General features: G+C 41.2%; 1 protein-coding gene across 1 annotated transcript in view; it reads left to right on the plus strand.

Annotated features, from left to right (window-relative positions):
• Positions 1-545: 545 nt before the first annotated feature.
• The window catches only part of BOD1L1 (biorientation of chromosomes in cell division 1 like 1), a 64,686-nt gene continuing 43,171 nt past the window's right edge, over positions 546-22,060 (plus strand). The window contains exons 1-7 of the mRNA XM_063135121.1: positions 546-693; positions 841-1,130; positions 4,802-4,926; positions 7,136-7,326; positions 9,301-9,915; positions 10,869-11,012; positions 13,342-13,511. Of these exons, the coding sequence (XP_062991191.1) occupies positions 546-693; positions 841-1,130; positions 4,802-4,926; positions 7,136-7,326; positions 9,301-9,915; positions 10,869-11,012; positions 13,342-13,511 (1,683 nt within the window). The remainder of the gene's footprint in view (positions 694-840; positions 1,131-4,801; positions 4,927-7,135; positions 7,327-9,300; positions 9,916-10,868; positions 11,013-13,341; positions 13,512-22,060) is intronic.

A 22,060-nucleotide genomic window follows, 5' to 3' on the forward strand; every position in this document is an offset into this window, starting at 1 on the left:
TGGGTATATTTCCACAAGAAACTCATAGCATTGCAGCCACTGCCCTGAGCAGAAACCCATTGTGTATTGTCTGTTGATTGAGCAAGCTAGGCCTTTCGAGATAAGGCGCTTCCCTCTTGACCCCAGCTGTGTACCTGGTCTCTTTGCTTAGGCTGCATGTTTGCTTTACTGCTTGTCTTCTGATAGAGAACAGTTAACTGTTAGTTAACTATTATTTATATCACTATGGAAGTGGTATGGAAGTGGTACATGGTATGTACGTGTCAATGGGCCCCCACAGCTGTCAGTGCACGTCAATACCGCTATATAGCAGCAGTGCGGCTCCTGCCTTTCATATGCCGCTTTCATAGGGGAATATCCTGCTCGGTGTAGATGAGCCCCTTATTTCGCTGGTTTTTCGGCAGGATAGATCCGTGAGCCACCAAATGCGATCAAGGCTGCAAGTGGGAGCAGAAGCCCCATCGAATTTCGGGCTGTGCAATAATCCCACTTTCGCACTGTGCGGCCTTTTACACGCAGGGCGCTTTACTCTAGAGTAAACGCGGATGCGCGCGCAGCAGCAGCGCCCCCCTCCTGCGGCACCCGGGGGCCGCCATTTCCAGGCCGAAGAGACTCACGAGGGGGCGGGGCGGGGCGTGGAGAAGGCGCGTCTGCGGCGTTGCACGGATGCGTCCTGTGCCCGGCGAAAGGGAGGTCTGAAATAGCGGTCGAGAACGCCGCTCTTTTCCTCTCTACATCTCTTTGTCAGTCGCTTCCGTCTGCGTTATTTTCCGCTTCCGGGGTTGTGGTTCGTGAGGGGAGGGTGGAGCATCGCCTCCGTCGCTGCTGCTCGGTAACCAGCCGCTGTGGGAGGCGCCGCCGCCGCCATGTCCAGCAGCGGCAGCAGCATCGTCGCCGCCACCTCAGCAGCGGCCGCCTCCGCCTCGCCACCCGCGCAGCCGCCGCCTCCGCCTCCGCCGCCGCCTCCTCCGCCGCCGCCTCAGCCGCCCCAGCCGCCGCTGCCAGGGACCTCCTCGGGCGCCGCCGCCGCCGCCGAGCCCGAGCTCGTGTCGCTCATCCTCAACCGCCTCAAGAGCCAGGGGCTCTTCGACCAGTTCCGCCGCGACTGCCTGGCAGATGTGGACACGAAGGTGGGTGGGGCAGCGGCAGCAGGCCGGCCTTCTCCAGCCGCGTCTTGCTTGGGGCACAGTCACTCGTGGGGGTGGGGGTGCTCCCGACGACCTGCGCCGCCCCACTGACACACCCACACAGGACTCGTTTCCAAAGGCCCTTTTTTCTAAACGGTGTGGGAACAGTCGCATGGAGTTCCGCAGGTGACACTTCCTCCCACCCCCAGCTGAGTGGCTGTTGGCAGGTCTTCTGAGGTCCGGTCTTGGCGGGGTCGAGGTTGTGGTCTTGGGACGGGAGTCCGGTGGAGAGACAGCACTGGTTGGATCAGAGCCTGGCTGTGCCTCATAGTTCAGGGGTGGGTGAGGAGTAGGGGACGACCTTAAAACCAAGCAGAAAATAGATTTTTCTCTTTAATTCTGCCCTCCGCCCCTCACCCTTCAATTTTATGCATTTGGGAAACCTTGAGAAAGTGACTAACATTTTGAAACTTCTGATCAAACCTGAGACCTCGTAATCCTATTTGTCAGGCAATTGCAAAACTCAGCCTACATCTGGCCATCATGGAAAATGCCCATTGGTCTCTCCTCTACCTTCCCTATCCTGGTTTAATATTCTGACTTATTGGCCTAGCTGTCACTGAAGTGGGAAACCTGTCTGGATGTATCACTGCAGACTCTAGGGGTGTGCTTGCGTTAGAATGCTTTATGCTTCCAAAAAATCCATAAGCGTGGAAAACTGGATATTGACAAAGGTTTGGTTTTTTTACTCTAATTGTCTTGCTGACATACTAGTGTAGGAAGGTCTTTTGTTATTTTTTTAATGGTGGTGCGTTCAATGACATGAGCTGCAGTTAAAAGTGATACAGCCCAGACAATGGTTTCCTATCTCATCGATAACTAGGCTGTTGAGTTTCCTTTAGAACGGCCTTGTTAAACTAGAACAACTTTAATCGAGATCCAGCGTTCTGTTGCCATCAGTGGCCATTCAGATATCTCATGATTATAACCTTGTACATGTAGCACTGATAGAGAAAGACGTCTTCCATAAAAATTGAAACTGTGGGTGGGTTTCCATTTCCGACTCCAGGGAGGTAGAGCTGCTTTGTTTTTTTAAAGGAAGAACAGAAAAATATATGTAGTATTTTCAGTACTCATCAAATTTAAACTTACTTTACAAAATCACTCCTAAGTGCCCTCTCCCAAGCTATAGAGTCTGTAAGGTGATCTTTATATCACTTGAGACTCAAATAGTCTTAGTTCAAAAGAATTTCTATAAGCTGAGGCTGATATACTGACTATGATTTCACCTGACAGAGGTTTGGACTAGCCTTCCCCAACTTGGCAAGCTTGAGATGTGTTGGGCTAGCCATTCTGGCTAGAGGATGCTGGGAATTGTAGTCCAATACATCTGGAAGGCACCAGATTGGGGAAGGCTGCGCTAAGCGACAGTTATCCATACCCTGGTAGTTTGTGGGTTGGAGTACAGCAGCGCACTTCATGTGGGACTGCTTTTGAAGACCATTTGGAAACTGCAATAGTCCAGAATATGGGTATGGGACTAATTGGGACTTGGCAAAGAGATCCTATCTTGTCTTTATTGAAACAACTCCACTGGCTCCCAATGAGTTCCTGAGCTCAATTCTTAGTGCTGGTGTTAACATTCGATGCCTTAGACAGTTTAGGACCCAAATGCTGGACAAACTACTTTCTCCATTCCATCCACTGAGGTGGTCATCTGATACCTTTCTCCAGGTGACTCCACCTCCTGAAGTGTGGTGAGTGGTGGCTGGAAAGAGAGTGGCCTTTGCAATGCTCTTCCCAGGAAGGCCTGTAGGCACCTTCATTACTGTCATCTAGGTTCCAGGCAAAAACATTTGTTTGCTCAGGCTTTTAAGAACTGTTCATGTTAGCATAGCTAACTTAAAGAAATTTTAATTTTATTGTTTATTTGAATGGACTGTTGCTATTTTAGTTTGCATGCTATATTTAATACTTTATTATTAAATTATTATTATTATTATTATTATTATTATATTTGTAAGCTGTTTTAGGAATATAAATTTATGTTGAAGGTGAGGGATATAAATTATGTGAATCTAATACCATTGAGAACAGGAAATTTGCCTTATCATCATCTTTTCACTGCTCTGAAATATATTTTAGATATGGAGCAGTATATAAATATTGTAAATAAATAAAATAAGCTTACCACTTAAATGATTTTTTTAAATTATGTGGTCTTTAATTGTGTGCAAACTTCAGCATTACCATGCAGGAATGGAAAGAATGTATTTTAGAGAGAGCTCCAAAAATAAGCATTCCTGTAGTGTTACTGTATTAAGCAGGTGCACTGCAACTGTATTATATAATACAGGTTTTAGCCCTATGCACATTTTACTTGGAGTCAACTCTATTGACCTCAGTGGAATTTGCTTCTTTTTTCAACAGTGTAACTGGCTGTGAGAACATTATTTTAAGTCACTACTTTTAAAAGTACTGTGCTCATTCTGAGTAGACTTACAGTTCCATGTGTAGAGGAAGACTGGGTTTGGAGAACGTAGTCCGCTTAACTCTCCATGGTTTATCATGTTGTGTGGTGAGAGTTTCATAACCAACTGTTGGTTATTTGGCCAAAATAAAGAATGCAAATAACCAATGCTGTGCAGTGTTGGCTATTTGAACCACTGTTGGTCATCGTGCTATGTGGAGGGCACCGTTGGTTATTTCCTCTGACACCGTTCGTTATTTCGTCAGCCACAGGGTTGCAAGGCGAGAACTGTCAAAGCGACTGCTGTGGCTCTGGTCCAGTAAGCAGAATAGATTTTCAGCAGCAATGGCTCATGGGATACTAGCGGGAAGACTGAGAGGGAAGATTGGGTGGGGTATGAGTGAGTCTGCTCAGTGTGGACTAATAGCCAATTCAGTGCTGCTTCTAATTCATACTAAGGTTGATTATTATGACATGTAAGAAATACCCCCTAGGTAAACAGCTACCGAATTTATTATTACCCCACCATTGACTGTCATGTTGTCAGGGGAGGCTGTAGCTGCGTAGTAGACCACATGCTTTGCACATGGGTGTTGATGAACCAATGAGCTAGATGAACCAATGGTCTGACTCAGTTTTAAATGGCTTTGTATGTTCCAACCTTTATAACATCTTGCTGTGTGATTTTATATAACATTTGGTTTTAGTTTGTTTTTATTGTTTTATAATGTTCAGTTTAACGTTTGGTAATTTAACTTTTTATTGTTTTGTATTTTGCATTAATTTGGTAATTGTCTCATAAGATCACTAGGTAAAAGTATTCTAAATAATAGAATAAAAGCATGCTGACCCGTCTTGCAGGGTTTATTGTAGAATTTATTGAGGTAATGAAGAATTTAAGCAACTGAGGGCAAAGGTTATATAACTAACAAGTATTATTATTTAGATTCTTACCAGAGCATAGAGTACACACATAATTTACACTGACTGAAAGAGACTATCACATTGTACCTTCTGGATCAATCAAGACATTGAGAGGCTTAGAAACTAAGATACTTGCCTCAGGCTTTAAGGATTGTTGGTGGAAATTATTATTATTATTATTATTATTATTATTATTATTATTATTATTATTATTTTAAAAAATCCTGTTAGAGAAAACTTTCATTGAGGAATTCACAAAGAATCTCCCTTTCCCTTTTAGCCTGCGTATCAGAACCTAAGGCAACGGGTGGACAACTTTGTTTCCAACCATCTAGCAACTCATACATGGAGCCCTCACCTGAACAAGAACCAGCTAAGGAATAATATTAGGCAACAGGTTCTCAAGTAAGTTTTACTCTTTAAAAAATGTAGCACTGCCTGAAGAGGAGCTGATATGCGATAGTTCTGTTGGGAGAAACTAGATGGTGGTGCTGAAAGAGCCACATTGCAAACTAACATTTCCTTAGTTTCAAGAGCAGTTTGAGATGAGGCAGGAAGGAGGCTGTTATTTGAGGAAGGCCTGTGATATCTTTCTAGTTTCTAGGTGCAGTGGGAAGTCTGTGATTTTTGTGTGTGTTATCTGTCAGGCTTAGTCTGAGAAATTGGATCCCACGTTTTAACATTGGAAATTATCTTTAATTCAATACTTAATTTCAGCCTTAAGAAATTGTAAATGTAACATGCCTAATATGAACAATTTCATGAATCCTTTCACTTTAGGTTAATTTTTTTAAAGCAGGTACTTACTATAATTGGTTTCTATTTTAAACCACTGATTCTTTTTCATTTTGATTTAATGTGAATCAGCGATGGTAAATACAAATAAGACAAAGGTAGGCACCTAAACAGCTTGAAGAAATATTATAGCTACCTCAATATTTTGAACAAATGTCTGTGAAGATTTGTGATATAATACTGTTTGCCACTGAAAACAAGCAGTTGAACTGTGATCCGTGCTTCCTATAGATTTTCTAATGACTCTGCATTAATTTGCATTCAATATATTTCAATTATGGAAAGTTTGGACAAACAAATTTAGCTTTTTGTGTATGATTTTCCTTTGCAACTCTTTCCGTTACTTGGAAAGTTATACTGCATGCACATACACAAGTGCTAATCGTGATGCCATAAACCGATGGCCATAATTTTGTCAGGCTGCATTAGAAGTACTAATGTCACACATACAGAACATGGATCGTGTCTTTATTAAACTATTTCTTATGATGTAATTGGCCTGCTTCACCCCATCACATAAAAAGTGAATCTAATCAGAGGCAAAGGCTGGTAGTTACTCCATGATATGAAAGATAAATTTTCGTCTTATTTGATTGGTATGTATTTGTAAATATTTACAAGTACTGACTGAGCCAGTCACAGAGATCAGGTAAATGAGGCATAAAACAGAGTAAAATGTCATCTTAATGGACCAGTGATGACACACATGGTGACTTGCTACCCCCGTTTCAAGCATCAAGCCATAATATAAGTACATGAACTGTTGTGTTGTTATGATGACTGACAGGTAATATTTCTGGCCTTTAATAAGTTTTCAAGACAGTACTAAATTCAGTTTTAAGAGGTAATGGGCCCAGAATTGCACTCAATCCACTTGCATTGGAGAAAGCCTATAATTTTTGTATTATGTTCAGATTGCATTTCAAACCATGGTTTTTTAAAAGAGAAATGTAACTTTCAAAAAAGCCAATTATATTTTAAGAAATCATTAATTTTTGCAGCCTGGATTTAAATAAGTTTTGATCTAAATCAATCCATCCTGAAATGAATCCATTCCTTACCATGTTAAGCTCTTACACAATAAGTATACAATTAACACTTCGCAAAAAGGGTGTTATTTTTTCTGTTTTGAGTGAACAGTTCAAGAAATTGATTTCTCTTGTGATGATGACGATTTATTACATTTCTATACTGCCCCATAGCTGAAGCTCTCTGGGTGGTTTACAAAGATTGGTTTCTCTTATTTTTGTATATATATGTATGTACATGAAATGCTAGTGTGTTTTGCTTTGGAGCAGGCAGTTTATAGCATACAGAAAAATATTTATATTTGGTTGGAAAGTTGAAATATTTTGTACAAATCTATTTGTAGTATGTGTTTGATCACTTTTATCCTTATCTAAATAGATATGATTGGTAACCAAGGCTCCCACCCCAGAAAAGTAAATAAGACTAATTTACTTTTTATTATTATTATAATGCTTTGTTATTAGAGAGTTGGGTAGTGTAGTGGCTAAGGATGTGAGCTATGAACTGTGAGTCCCCATTTCAGACCTTGTTGCTGCAATGAACTCAGTATGTAGTTTTAGACTAGCACGCTCCCTCTCTCCCTGCAATATGCAGGTGATCATTCTTGCATCCCTTAAAATGTTGTTAGTATTACAGAAGATGTAAATGAAGGTTTGCACACTTTAAATGTGCCATAATTTATCTTTATTTTCATCCTCTTCCTTCGCTGAATGTCACATTTAAACCAAATGAATATGAGGACAACTTTGTAGACACGAAGAGAAACTTTTCTTTTCTCATTTTGTTTCAGATCTGGAATGTTAGAATCTGGAATTGACAGAATCATTTCTCAAGTTGTGGATCCGAAGATCAACCACATATTCAGACCACAGGTAGAAAAGGCTGTCCATGAATTTTTAGCCACATTAAATCACAAAGAGGAGGCCAGTCTGAGCACAGCACCACCTGAGGAGAAATCAGATACTTCTTTCTTGATGCAAGGTATTTCTTTCCATTGCTCCTGGCAAAACTGATATACAATTAAGTGTTAATTTGGAGCTTCCTAGTGACCATGTACTAGGTGGATGTAAGCAGGTAGAAAGGAATTAAGGAAGGGAACTTGAAGTTGTATTCCCTGATCCCAAAAATACTTATTTGGAAATAATTTCAAGGAATTTCAAACAAAACAAATTTCCAGATACATGTAGATAGGATTCCACTCTCACTACCCTTCAGCACAGGAAATGGTTTGAAATTTCTTTCAACCTAGTTTGATACTGTTTTCCCCAAGGATCTCAGGGAATTGTATTTTTGTGAGAATGTTAAAAGTCATCGGATTCATAGCCCTCATAGAAAGCTGTAACCTCCAGTTTTAACAAACAATCTGAATCCAGGCAAGAGAGATAAGATATGCCTGTTCTGGGTGGGATCCCACTATCCCTAAACAGCTTCTCAGTTTGGTTATGCTTCTGGGTGCAGCTCTGCTTCTAGATGCACATGACTTGGCTTGTGACCAAGAGTGCCATTTCCCATTGCACCCCTTACTAGAGGACAGAGATCTTATCACAGTCATCTGCGCCCCATAACATCTCAAGCTGATTTCATCAATGGCTCCTACATAGGTATCTCTCCAAAACTCTTCAAAAGCTTCAGCTGGTGCAGCATAAGGTGTCTCCTCTCTTACTAAAATGAAAAGTCAGAACTGCGATCTGCACAAATATCCTCTTAGTTTTTAAGTACGATCTAGGATAGTGGTTATTAGCTTTAAAGCAGTGATAACGATAATAATGATAAGGAGAAGAAGAACCACTATTTTTTTTTAGATGCCTTTCAGGGTCAGGGTCATCTCAAACTAGCTTATAGTATAAAAATAATTCATTAACGCAAATAAGCTATAAAAATACATTAAATTTAAACAACCTTAAAATAATTTTAAAATAAGCCAGTTACAATAAAATACAATTACAAAATAACCAACAATAGCAAATTCCATAAAATGTATCAATTAAATGTATTTTAAAGTCTTTTTAAAAGCGACAACAGATGGGAGCTGTTTGTCTCTCAAGAGGGAATTCAATAACAGGGGCCACTACTGAGAATACTAATCTTAATGGTGGACCAAAAAGTAGGGCTCCAAAGATGATCTGAAGGCACGGGTAGGATGAGAACATAAGAAGTCTTATGTTCACACAGTCATTCTGTTCACACAGTAGCCAACCAATTGCCTGTGGGAAGCCCACAAGACGACATGAGTGTAATAGCTCTCTCCTGCTGATGTTCCCCATTAACTGGTACACAAAGTTATAATGACTGTGTAGGGTGTAGGCACTCCTTCAAATAACCCGGCTCCAAAACATTTCAGACTTTGGGGCCAAGAAATGCATTAGCAATGGCTGCAACTTATACAGATTGGGTATAACTGTCTAGCTTCAACAAGGACTCAAGCAGTCTCCTTGTATACTAGCTAAAGCTTCTGAGTCATCTTCAACGGCAACCCCATGTAGAGAGCATTACGGTCCAGTCTGGATGTAACATGAACATGCATAACTGAGGCTAGGTGCACTGGTGCTAGAGAGGGGGCACAGCTCACATGCCAACTGAAGTTGGTAAAAGGCACTCCTGTCTACCTCTGCCCACTGCTCTTCCATGGTCAGCAGTGAATCGGGAAGGTAAACTTCTTCACAAGTAAATTAGGAAATAAAGTAGATAGTTACTGAAAGCAGTGGTAAATGTCAGAATTTCATGATATTTTAAGTGGATCGAAGGAAATTTTTAAGAATGAGCTCTAATGGACATCATTTACTAGTTTCTGACATTTACCACAATGTATATAAGACACTCAGTTAATTTGACTTGGTTGAGATTTCCCTTGAGGAAAGAGAGAAACTTCCTTTTTCAGTTTAGCATTTAAGATACGTAAATGTAAGAGCAGATTCTTCTGTATAGAAAATGCTAACATTTTTCTCTCCCTTGAAGGTGTTTCTGCTATCAATCCAAGTACAAGCGTGGTTAATGATGCCATGTCCATTTTGGAAACAATAACATCTCTCAACCAAGAAGCAAGTGCAGCCAGGGCTTCCACAGAAGCAACTAATTTAAAGGTTAATGATAGAATTTCAAAAAAACTCCTGTCTCATCAAAGCATAGATGGCGGTATTGAGAGAGACCGGAATGCTGAAGACCTATTTGATGGAGAGAAACCTCCTTGTAACTCTACAGAAGAAAGCTATGAACCAGTAGCAAACTGTGAAGATGTAAATTTATTTTCTTCAAATGAAGAAGGAAAAACTGTGTCAAAAGATGTTAATAGTTCGGTTAATCTAAGCAGAGACGTTCTGCAGGAAAGTGACGAACAGAAAAGTAAACTTACGGACAAATGTGATAGAAAACCAGAAAGTTCAGAGAAAGGAGAGAGGAGAAAAGAGAAAAAAGAAAAATCTGACAAGAAGTTGGACCTCTTGAAAAAGGGTGTGGATGATCTAAAACCAAGAGAAGAAAAGGCAGTGAAAGACAGAGAGATGGAATCAATGAAATACTCAGCTCTGGAAAAGAACAGTAGTAAACACAAGGCAAATGAAAATACAAAAGAAGGTATAAAAATCCAAAGGTTACAGAGTGACTGGTTACAGATGACACTCCATGGGTAATCGAGAGGGGTCCAGGTTGCCCACATTGGGGTTGTCGTGTCATGCAAACACGACGAGTGAGGGTTGTAAAACATCCCATTGGCTATGTGTTGTTTAACCCTCACATAACCCATGCTCGCATGACCAAACAACGCCCAAGTGGGGATTGTGTATTCAAAATGGCAGCCCCACACGCACCCTGTATGCAGCACAGTCCCACTGTGGGTTAACCCATAGTTAGCTGCCATATCTTGCCAACAGCCCCAATATAGGTAGGCGGGGACTAAAGGGATTGAGAGGCAGGTTTGACTTCTTTAGAAAGCTCTGCATTGAGTAAACAAATACTGGTCATTTTTCCTTGATCTGCAATCTGCTGGTAAATTTTTAAGAGGCCAGACCTTTGCTTATCTGACTTACAGCACGTTAGAATGTGGGTTATTTTGTACATTATAGAATTTTTATGTTATAGAATTTCTGAATACAGTGAATATACTAATTGCTTTGATACATTTTTTAATATTTGTTTTTCTGTCCAACAATAATTGCTCTACTACTTTTAATGAGCCTGTTCCCATGCAGTGGCAAATCATGGATTAATTAACCCAGACTGTAAATCTGTGAGCAAAGCTTTTTAATTCTACTTTTAAAAATTCCATGGTTGCAATCCAAAGGGGCATGCACAGTGTTTCCATTTATACTCAAAGGCTTTGTCATACACGTGTACCCACTACCACCCCTTGCACCCTCATCAAAAAGATCTCCCAGAGGTCAGGCTCTGCAGCAGCATTCCATCTGGTGTTGGAGTGCAAATTGGCAAGTTTCTCCCATGCCTGCATGGAAGCAATTCCTATTCAAATGCAGGAGTCATTGGATTCTGGCCCAAATTTTAAGAAATCTGTATCTTCCTTTCTGAACTAGCTTTGGAAGATTCTGATGTGGACATACTCAGCGATATAACTGTTAGCTCTGTGCACACGAGTGATCTTTCTTCCTTTGAAGAAGAGAGTGAAGAGGAACTTGCACTTTCTGACAGCACCGAAGAAGGAGAGATTGTTTCTGACGGTAAGCAATGTTTCTAAACCTGCACTAGGGTTCTTTGCCTATCTAGAAGAAAGCAAAGTTTTTTAACAAAAAATTCTTTAAATACAAATGTATGTAATCTGGTCATGATTAGTGTGAATAATTGCATTTTATTTATTTATTTAAAACATTTCTTGGCCGCCTTTCATGGCAGAGGTGCTCAAAAAAAGTGGCTAACAACAATAAAATACATAAAATATTAAAAGTAATAAGATACTAATATATTAAAAGCAATAAAACCATAATCATAATAAAATAGCAATTAAAGCAGTAAAACCAACAATAAAACCATCTGGAACAACAAAGCAGTAATAGCAGTGTTCATCATGTGAAGGCCATAGTAAAATAAGATGTTTTTAAGGCCTTCTTGAAAGCCTGCAGAGATGGTGCATGGTGGGCCACTGATGGAAGTATTTCGTAGGTGCAGTGCAGATGTACAGCTTAACCAAGACAGAAATGAAGATCGCATACATGAGTTAGCCCAAGGCCCATCTATTGAATTAAGCATTCCATGAGGCTGGAGCAAAAGTGGAATAAAATGAAACTGGGTATGCTTCTAAGCGAAGCTTGCGAATCCGATAAACTTGAGTTCTCAAACGGAGTTTACCAACATGTTTGGGCTCAGAACCCAAGCGGAGTCCAGTAGGAAAAACATTTACATGAAAGGAGAGGGCACAGATTCCTGTGGCCTTGTCTGCACTGTGTCTTAGGCCGTTGTCCCTGTTGCCTTAGTACTGGTAGAGTAGTTCATACTATACTGACTTAATAGTTTATACTACACTGACTTTATACTAACTTAAGCTTATGTCTGTTTATTCTCAGTATGCACACTGATGTCTAGGTACTACCCAGAAGAAATTACTGTTGCCCCAGACAGGGTCAACAACTCTTGGGTCAGTGGGCACACTTCAAATTTTGAGAGTGTCATGGGAGCTCTCATAAAGTGGGTGCCATTGGGGGGGGGGGGGGTTGCCCATTCGTACAACGACTGCGACAGAGAGTGTGGCTGATCACCCAGAAGGCAAACAGGCAATACTAAAAAAAAAAGGGGGGGGAGAGTAATTTGCCCAAGAACCAAAGTATAAGGCAGAGGTGGGGGTCTAAATTCCAAAACACAAAAGCACTGTTCTAATGGCGTTGGAGGGCAGCCCTTCACTTTGGAGCATGACAGCCTCCAAGTAAAACAAAAAATAATTTAAAAACCTTAGAAAATAAGGAGCTTTGTGGGTGCCGAGAGAGGGATCCACATAGGCGCCCACTGGCATTACGTTAGAGACCCCAGCCCCAGAATGTTACGTTTGATTCTTCTCAGACATTGAAGTTAGTACAAAGCACGACATCATGTTAATCGCCATAATCAACCACCCAAGGCCATTTTGTGTTTAATGGAACAAAAGTGAACTAAACATACAGTTCCGTAACAGAGATGCGTCATTAGCCAGATAGACAAGCCTATGATTGCAGAGGGAATAGAGGCAAACGTGCGCAGTTAATCTTATGTTAAGTGCGATGTTTGGATATATAGAGTTGTGCATTCAAAACTTCTATGTGAACCTGTACCAAAATGCGAGGCTCTTCGTTATCATTGCCTTGATCCATGTCATCTAACCAAGAGCGTACTTGTATAATCAAAGTGAAGTGTTCATCAGGCCTCTTATACTCAGATTATAAAAGTATGTGTTCTCTGCTTTTACTGACTGTGGCTATATAATTTCACAAACTTGACCTTCCCTCAAAAATGGTGGCAATTGTATTTGAGAGTGCAGAGAATTCTATCAGTGCAACGATTTCTGGCGGTGCAACCATTTCCAGAGTCCTTTGTTAGTTGGTGTAGTTAAACTTATTTCAGTTTGTCGTTCCGATGTCCTGTGACAGTTGGGTAGTACGTATTGTGGGTTTTTTTAAAGAAGCTGTTTTTTTCCAACAAATCTTTTGGATTTAAATTATATCTTGGTTTTACAAGGGGGCAGGAGAACACAGCTAGAATCCTAAGAGGCCTTTTATGCACAAAATGTGCTTTTGCATTTGCACAAGGTTGCTGATTTTCCAGTTGCATCCCATTGGTCCATTGATATCAGCTTTTGATGGGGAGGGGCTGCAGTGGGATGGGTGGCAGAAGAGGTCTTGCTCACATGAGAGGCTGACTGGGTTTGCATGATCGCTGCAGCACAGCATGGCTTAAATAAGCCATGGTGGGCTGCAGTGATCGTGCAAACCAGCCCACTGCCTGACCCTTTGGATCCCAGCCTAAATCTGAATTTAAAATTGACTTTTCCTCTAAGTTCTCTTTGTTCTCTCTCTATTTCTCTAGATGAAGAAGAAGAACACAGTCAAATTAAAACAAGGCCAGAGGCTGGTGGAGCTAATGATAAAAAGACGAAACCTGGACGACATGCTTATGTTCACAAGCCTTACCTTTATTCCAAGTATTATAGTGATTCTGATGATGAACGGACTGTGGAGCAACGGCGCCAGTCTGTTGTAAGTTTGATTAGAATACTTGCTCTTTTACTCTGCTTTTTTTAATCCAGAGCTACTGCAGCTATCTGTCGTCTCGGGATCAAGAATGATTTTAATAAACTTTTTACATCCTCAGCTGGTTTTTTTTAGTAGATGCGTACCATATTTCAGTTATTGTGGGCTCCTAGATTATAGAAATACATGTGTTTTTCTTATGAATACGTAGCTTTTTCTACATAAAAAGATGTATACACTAAAAAATTAGAATTCTACATCCAGGCAATCCACATTTTACACTGCTAAAGCCTAGATTCTGAGACATATATAAGATATGCAAATTGGGCAAAATTCACACAATTTCTCATCACTAGTGTAAATCCTGTGTCTCCACAGTTGCTGGAAGTCTGAGAATGATTGGATAAAAATAGGTTGACTCATTTCTTTTGTGACTGGAACAACTGTAGACTTAAAATAAATGTACTACACGTAAATCCAGCAAAAGTGAAAACCAAAAAAAAGATATTCTTTTTAAAAGGTGTATTATTTCTTGACGTTTGAGCTCAAAAATATATGATGTAAGAATTTCCTCTCTCTTCTCCCTCTGGTTTCCTTTCAGCACTTTTCCCTCAGCTACTCTTCCTCTATCACCAGCTGAATTTCCTTCAACCTCTTTCCCGACTTTCTGTCCCTGTGCTTTCATTGGCCCAACACTCTTAAGAGCTCTCAAGAGTAAACATTATTCCTTGTGCATACACACTGTGTCACATGTTACATTACATGCACAGTGTGTGGGGCATATACATTAATCTCCCCTTTGCCTCATCCGTCTTCCTTCCGAGCTGCCCAAAGCTCAGGCTTTGAACTTTAAAAAAGTTTCAAAAGTTTCTACACATCCACACTGCTCAAACTTCAGTTAAAAACAAAAATGAGCAAAATCACTCAGTTAGACCTCAAGTAATAACCCTTACACTGTTGTATTCTTATAGTGGTGGCCAAAATTGTGGACACTTTTTGAAATTTTCATGTTTTGCAACTTTGCAACTTGGCATGCTTATTAGAAAATGTTCTGTTTCACGAAATTCAAATGTTTATCAATTGAAAGAGAATTTAATGCTGAATTCAATACAAAAAACAGAATGCAAATATCTGCAGTACAAAAAAAAGTTATGCTTACTTTAGTCTAAAACAGTGGTTCTCAACCTTCCTAATGCCGCGACCCTTTAATACAGTTCCTCATGTTGTGGTGACCCCCAACCATAAAATTATTTTCGTTCTTCTCTACACGATCCATTGTCATGGGATGGTTTGCTAATGAAAATAATACATAACAATAGCTTTAATAATACAAAAGATGATACATGACATAGTTCAGTCAATACAGTTTCCTAAGACCATCGGAAATATGTGTTTTCCGATGGTCTTAGGCAACCCCTGTGAAAGGGTCATTCGACCCCCAAAGGGGTCCCGACCCACAGGTTGAGAACCGCTGGTCTAAAAACAAACAGGTGTGATTGAGTGAAGAAGCAGATTGGGACCAATCACATGGCAGTAGCTGTGATACATCATGTTTCAAGTTGGGGAAAGTCAGTTTTGCTGTTTGTTTTGTAACTGAAGCTCAATTGGAGATTGTGTGAATATTTGAAGTATTTCTCAAATTAAAAGTGTATGTATGTACATCATAGAGCAATGGCATCAAAGGAAAGAGTTGATTGGACACCCAGGAAAAGAAGCAGGACTGTTGTATTACGTGAATCAGGTCCTTCAATTGATATATAAACATTTGAATTTCGTAAAACAGAACATTTTCTATAAGCATGCAAAGTTGCAAAACATGAACACTTCAAAAAGTGTCCACAATTTTGGCCACCACTGTATAGAAGATTCTTCCTTTTTTTTTTTCTTTTTTTTTACTAAAAAGAATATTCCGCTCATGATAGTTATAAAGAGAGAAGGTTCAGTCCACACATAATGATAAGCCAGAATTTTGCCTTTTTGTGAAGAAGCAATTGTGCTGCTCACTCCCACTTGGCTCCTATTTGCCAGCAGGAGCGGTTGAACAAACCACGGACACTCCCATCTGTGGTTTGTTTCCCATGACCTCCAAATCAGGAGCTCTGGTATGTTGTTCTAACAAGCCAGAGTCATAAGCCAACATTTATTCTTGGCATGCTAGGAAAGCAGGAATGTTAGGATTCTTTTTTCAATTTATTAAAAGAAAGAAAGATCTTAGTTGTTTAAATAAAATAAAATAATCCACAACCTAAAAATCCATGAAAACCTCCAGGAGCTTCCCTATAAGACCCAGAAGAAATAAGTAAAGGCTCTGGAGCCTCCCTGCTAAGAGCAGCCAAGCGAGCTCCATCAATGCATGTTGTCTTTCTGCCAGCAAGAAAATGCTATTTTATTCAGACAGAGCTTTGGATCTTAAGCTGTTCACTGAAATATGTTTTAACTGGTGGGTGTTCTTTCTTTCTTTTTTTAATGATGTGTATTTAACTGATTTGCTTTTATATTTAATTTTTTTGTGTATTATATTCTAGTGTTAGCCTCCATGAACACTTTTTGTAGTAGAAAGCCAGTATATAAATTTAAATAAATATGTAAGTCAATACAGAGTAGGTGCCGGGCAAGTCTCTCTGGGGAGAGCATTCCACAATCACTGTGCTATCCGTAAAAAGCTACTACTTAGTAGCCACCTGCCAGATCTCAATTGGAGATGGTACTTGGAGAAGGGCCTTTGGTGAATGCTTATAGTCCCAGAGCCAGACCAGGATTTATTTACCCCAGCGAGTGCAAAAGCTTGGTGAATCTTTTTTGTTTACATATGACATAAGTATCTCAGAAAAGTGAGTCTTACAAAATTCCAGTGGTCATCAATATGGCTGCCATGCTATTATGTAGTTGCCACTGTTAAATATGAATCATAGAATAGCAGAGTTGGAAGGGGCCTACAAGGCCATTGAGTCCAACCCCCTGCTCAATGCAGGAATCCACCCTGCATAACTTCTCACCTGTTTTATGCTACAGAGATTTTTTTTCTGAAATATTTCAAATTGAATGACAAATACTTTTTGTAATTACACATTTTTTGTTAACTCCGTTAGTTTTGGAGATAATTCCATTTGAACGTATAAAATCAGTGTTCACATTGGTTATAGAATCATAGAATAGTAGAGTTGGAAGGGGCCTATAAGGCCATCGAGTCCAACCCCCTGCTCAATGCAGGAATCCACCCTAAAGCATGCCTGACAGATGGTTGTCCAGCCGCCTCTTGAACGCCTCTAGTGTGGGAGAGCCCACAACCTCTCTAGGTAACTGGTTCCATTGTCGTACTGCTCTAACAGTCAGGAAATTTTTTCCTGATGTCCAGCCGGAATCTGGCTTCCTGTAACTTGAACCCGTTATTCTGTGTCCTGCACTCTGGGATGATCAAGAAATGATCCTGGCCCTCCTCTGTGTAAAATTTAACCATGAACTCAAAAACTATACGACTTTCGAAAGAATACTCAAGAGCAAAAAAGTTGCATTTTTTAATGAGAAAATGTATAATAACATGGGGTTTACACCAACGCTTAGGGAATTATGAGTGATATCTGGTTATATGTCCTCTTTCTCAGGATTGTATGATTATACCAGATCAAGCAGCCTTGTCTGGCTACCACGCTTTTATAGGGTCTGATTTCACAGCTGCATTTGCAAGGCAGGGAAAAGTTAAACCCTTTGAAATCATGAAAAAGAATAATGAATTCCAAGAAATTCTCAGCCAGCTAGTTGAGTCATTAACTTTAACTGAAGAAAAGATAGCTCGGTTGGAGAAATTTGTCTGTGCCATGTATGACCACCCTAGATACTCTTTTCTGAGTGAAGAAAGATGCAGTCTATGAAGAAAACGACACCTAAGATCCAGTCTAAGGCATTCTCCAAAGTTAAAGGGATTGGCCCAACAATGCTGCCTCCATCTAAACCTGCTTTGATCCAAAAGATTAAAAGAAGCAATTCAGTGTCATGGCTGTGGAAACAAGCAGATTGTAGAAAACCTGACAATGGTCTTGATCCTACTGAACACGGCTGGTACTTGGAAAATGGCAGGTACCACATAAAATGGTACAATGGTCCAACGCTCCCCGAAAATCTTGTAATGGCCACAGAAGAGGACAGTGAAAAAGAAGACGAGGAAAGTGATTTTGACAGTGATGATAGCAGTTCCAATAAAACTGAAGAGAACATCCGATGAAATTTATTTGTTAACCCTTCTCACGGAACATAGTTTTTATTTTGTAAATTGTAAATTTTGGCTGAAGATTTTAAAAACATTTGTTAAAAACAATTCAACCTAATTAATTGTCTTTTTAAATATTTCATCATACTTGTCCTGTTTGAAATGTTGTAAAGAACATTTGAACATGTTCAAAATTATCTGTGCATCAGATCGAGAGATATTTAGGGTGGATACTTTTGAAATGAAAGCCCTGAATGATAAACTGTAAAACCATACAATCCTGAGAAAGTGGACCTATAATGAGATATCACTCATAATTCCCTAACCATTGGGGTAAACCTCATGTTGTTACACATTTTCTTAAAAATGCAAATTTTTTTGTTCTTGAGTATTCTTTCGGAAGTCGTATAGTTTTTGAGTAAATCATGGTTAAACATCACACATAACCAATGTGAACACTGATTTGATATATTGAAATGAAATTATCTCAAAAACTAATGGAGTTAAAAAAATGTGTTTACAAAAGATATTTGTAATTAAATTTGAAATATTTCAGAAAAATATTCATCTCTGTAGCATAAAACAGGTGAGAAGTTACGCATATTTAGAAGTGGCAACTACATAATAGTGTGGCAGCCATATTGATGATGTCATCACGCAGCCCCCTCACCACTGGAGTTTTGTAAGACTCACTTTTCTGAGATACTTATGTCATATATAAACAAAAACAATTCACTAAGCTTTTTCACTGACTGAGGTAAATAAATCCTGGTCTGGCTCTGGGACTATTAGGTATACGTGGGAGGAGACGGTTCTCTGGGCTTGAGGATTCTATCAGAATGGGACTTGAGTGTCAATCGCTGCAACAGAACTTTCCAGACAAGCCTGAATGCTTAGTTTCAATTTGCCTTACACCAAAGTGGTCTTACCTTTTTCTCTCTGCGGTCCCCTTTGGCTCAGGCCTTTCCCCCCCCCTGGTTTATTGTCGTTATCCTACTTGTGTGTGAGTATTGTTTGTGGTCTAATGGTTTTCCCTCGCTTTCTGCTTCATTTATAAAGAAAAAGAAAAAGTTGGCTTTGCCTCTCTGACTGTGTTTTCCTGCCTTTTTCTGGCGCTTCTGTAGCTTCTCCCCTCTGGCCTCTAAACCTTCCCACTGCTGGCCCTTGCCGACACCGAACGCCATGGAGAAGGCCAAATTTAAGTTGGAAGTTTCCTGCAAAGATGTCAAATGCTCCTCCAGACACAGCTCCCGCAAGCCTGTACAGAGGCCCTTGCGAAGGAAAATCCTGCGCTTTTAGTCGCCTCAGCAGCAGCCGACATTATGTCCACTCCCACAGCTGCGGCTTCGTCTTGTACCCCCTCCTCTTCCCAGCAACCTGAGAGCCGTACGTAGGGCCGTTTCACACTGCGCCTCAGTGCATTCACTTCCGAAGGGCTTAGGGCTCACTCTGGCATCTCTGTCACTGCAGACTCACCCAGTTTCCACCTTCAAGGCTCCTCTGTAGTCGGGCCTGGAAGGGGGGGGGATCTCCTCAGCTTCTTGTTGTGCCTGCAGGCTCATTAGAGGGGGGAAAGGATTTTAAGGAGGAGGAAGGCAGAGATTTTTTTCTGCTCATTTCTCATGTGACAAGTTTTGGGGGCTTTGGGCCTATGCAAGAACAAGTAAATAAACTGCCATCCACCTTCAGCTGCTTTGCCTAATATGTCCTCCAATTTGGGTACCCTGGTAGTTAAATGAAACCTTTGAAAGGAAATCGGAGTCTGCTCATGAGGCCGCCGCTCTTTCCACTTTGACCCTCGTCTTCGCGAGGGCTTCACTTTTGCGGCTGGAAGACCGGCTCGACTGAGAAAAACCCTTTTGAAAATTTCCAGGGCCATTGCCTTTATTGGCAATGCAGTTTTCTTCTCGTGTTCTAGCAGCTTCTGTCTTTGCCAGACAGATGATATGTCTGTTCCACTGGGACTCTGACCCCACATCATGTTCCAGCTTAGCTACAGAACCTTTCATGGGCAGGAAGCTTTTTGGAGATGAGGCTCTCTGTGATGTCCTGTTGGAATCCAACGATAAAAAAAGGCTATGCCCTCTTCAGGAAGAAGGAAGACAGGCATTCCTATGTACGATTCATTCATCCTTACCAGCTGAACCAGTCCTTTCATTTTTAAAGAAATTTCTCCAAAAGAAGAGATTTTCAGTCCTCAAGGTCAACAAGAAGTCAACAACTGTATCCAGCCAGAGGGGCTCCTCGATTCATTCAAGGGGATCCAGATACCAATTCTGACGCCATTCCCCCCCCCCCCCAGTGGGTGGTTGTCTTTCAGGCAATTCAGACAGTGGGCTGAATTGCTGGATCTTGGAGACCATCCGTCATGGTCTTCACTTGGAGCTGATCTCCTGACCTCCAAACATGTTCCTTCCTTTCCCCTTGCCATCCGACCCTGTCAAGAAGCTGTAAACTGCTGAAATCTCAAGGATACAGCATCTCCTTGAGATTTCAGCAATGGAACCAGTGCCTCAAGGCAAATATGGATAGGGAGTCTACTTGTGCTTCTTCACCGTCCCCAAGAAAGACGGTTCAGTGAGGGCAGTGTTGGACTTGAAACACCTCAACCATTTCATTCGCTACCGGAAATTTTGGATGGAGACTCTGGCATCCATCAAGGAAGCCATACATCATGAAGACTTGTCTTCAGTAGACTTCACTGAGGCTTACCTGCATGTGATGATTCATCCAGCTCACAGGCGCTTCCTTTGCTTTGCCTTTGGGGGGCTCCATTTTCAGTACAGAGCATTGCTTTTTGACCTTTCTTCTGCTCCAAGAATTTTTACCAAGATCATGGTAGCCTTCAAGGAATCTTCATCCATCCCTACCTCACTGATCTCCTGCTTCACTCCATATTCAAGATTCAGGCCATGGAGGACTTGCAGATATCCTCAAAGGCTTAGACTTCTTGGTCAACATCCACAAGAGCCACCTCTCTCCATCCCACCAGATAAGCCACCTGGAAGCCTTTTTCAACACGGAGTCAGGTTTCCTAGCTCTGTCTCCAGAGAGAGTTCTCCAGGTCCAGGACATGATGCAAGAAGCTCTGCAAAAGTCATCTATACCACTGATGTTTCTGGTAGGTCTGTTAGGTCAAATGTGCTTATCCAAGGAAGTCAAAACTCACTCCAGTGATGGCTCCGATGCTCATCACTCCATTGGGGAGTTCTATTCAGAAATGGAATCTAACCACCGTGACCAGATTCTTCTCCTGTTTTCCAGCTCAGAGGGCAGAAGTAGTAGATGCTCTAACCTCCTCCTGACCCCCATGGGCGCTGTATGCCTCTCCTCCACTGCCTCTCCTCCACTGCCTCTCCTATCCAGAGTCCTCAGGAAGATCAAGGAGGAAAAGGCAAACATCATTCTGGTGTCTCCCCTGTGGACTGGAAGACAACATGGCAACATCTCGCCCATGGCCTCTTCCGTCGAGAACAGATCTGCTTTCTCAGGGTCATCTCTACCATCTAGATCCAGCCTGGGTAAATCTTCTTCACAGAGCTCAGTTTAAGTCTCCTCCTGTATAACACAGATTCCCATCCTAGGATGTTCACATGGTGTTATCTGCTCTCCAACATCCTCCATTTGAGCCTCTAAAATCAGCTTCCTTAATATTCTTATCACTCAAAGAGCTTTTCTTAGTCGCCATTATCTCTGCACATAGGATGTCAGAGATTAATGCGCTTTCTGTGTCCAAGACCTTTGTGTTTTCCTTAAAGTCTGTGTTGTCCCATGTACTAACCTTTCATTCCACCCTAAGGTTGTGTCTCAATTCCATTGTCCTCAAGAATCGGTCCTTTCATCCTCCGTCCTCCTATTCACCCATCAGAGAAAGCCTGGCATTCTTTAGATGTGCACAGGGCGTTAAAGGTGTGCATTTCTAGGACCAAGCCTTTTAGACAAACTGACTCACTTTTTGTTTCCTCCTGTCCCTCCTCTCAGCTTGCATTATGCTGGCCTTCTGCTGCTTGAAGCTTACTTTCCTGATGAAGATTATGGCCCACGCTACTAGAGCTGTCGCTACTTCAGCATTGTCTCTGAATGGAACTTTGCAGAGTGGCTACTTGGTTCACTTCTAATACCTTTACTAGGCATTATAAGGTGGATCCGTATGCTTCTGCTGAGGCATCGTTTGGATGGCATGTGCTGCAGCACGTCCTTCCTCAGCATTAGGTAAGCCCTAAGCGTATTGCCCATTCTACATGGGTCAGCTTTTATATGTCCCATACTGACGGAATCCTCAAGCACGGAGAAAAGACCATTTGGTCTCTTACCTTAGTCAAAGGTCTTTCTCTGTGCTTGATTGGATACT

The sequence above is a fragment of the Elgaria multicarinata genome, chromosome 10 (genome assembly GCF_023053635.1).
Source record: "Elgaria multicarinata webbii isolate HBS135686 ecotype San Diego chromosome 10, rElgMul1.1.pri, whole genome shotgun sequence".
NCBI classification, from domain to species: Eukaryota; Metazoa; Chordata; class Lepidosauria; order Squamata; family Anguidae; genus Elgaria; species Elgaria multicarinata.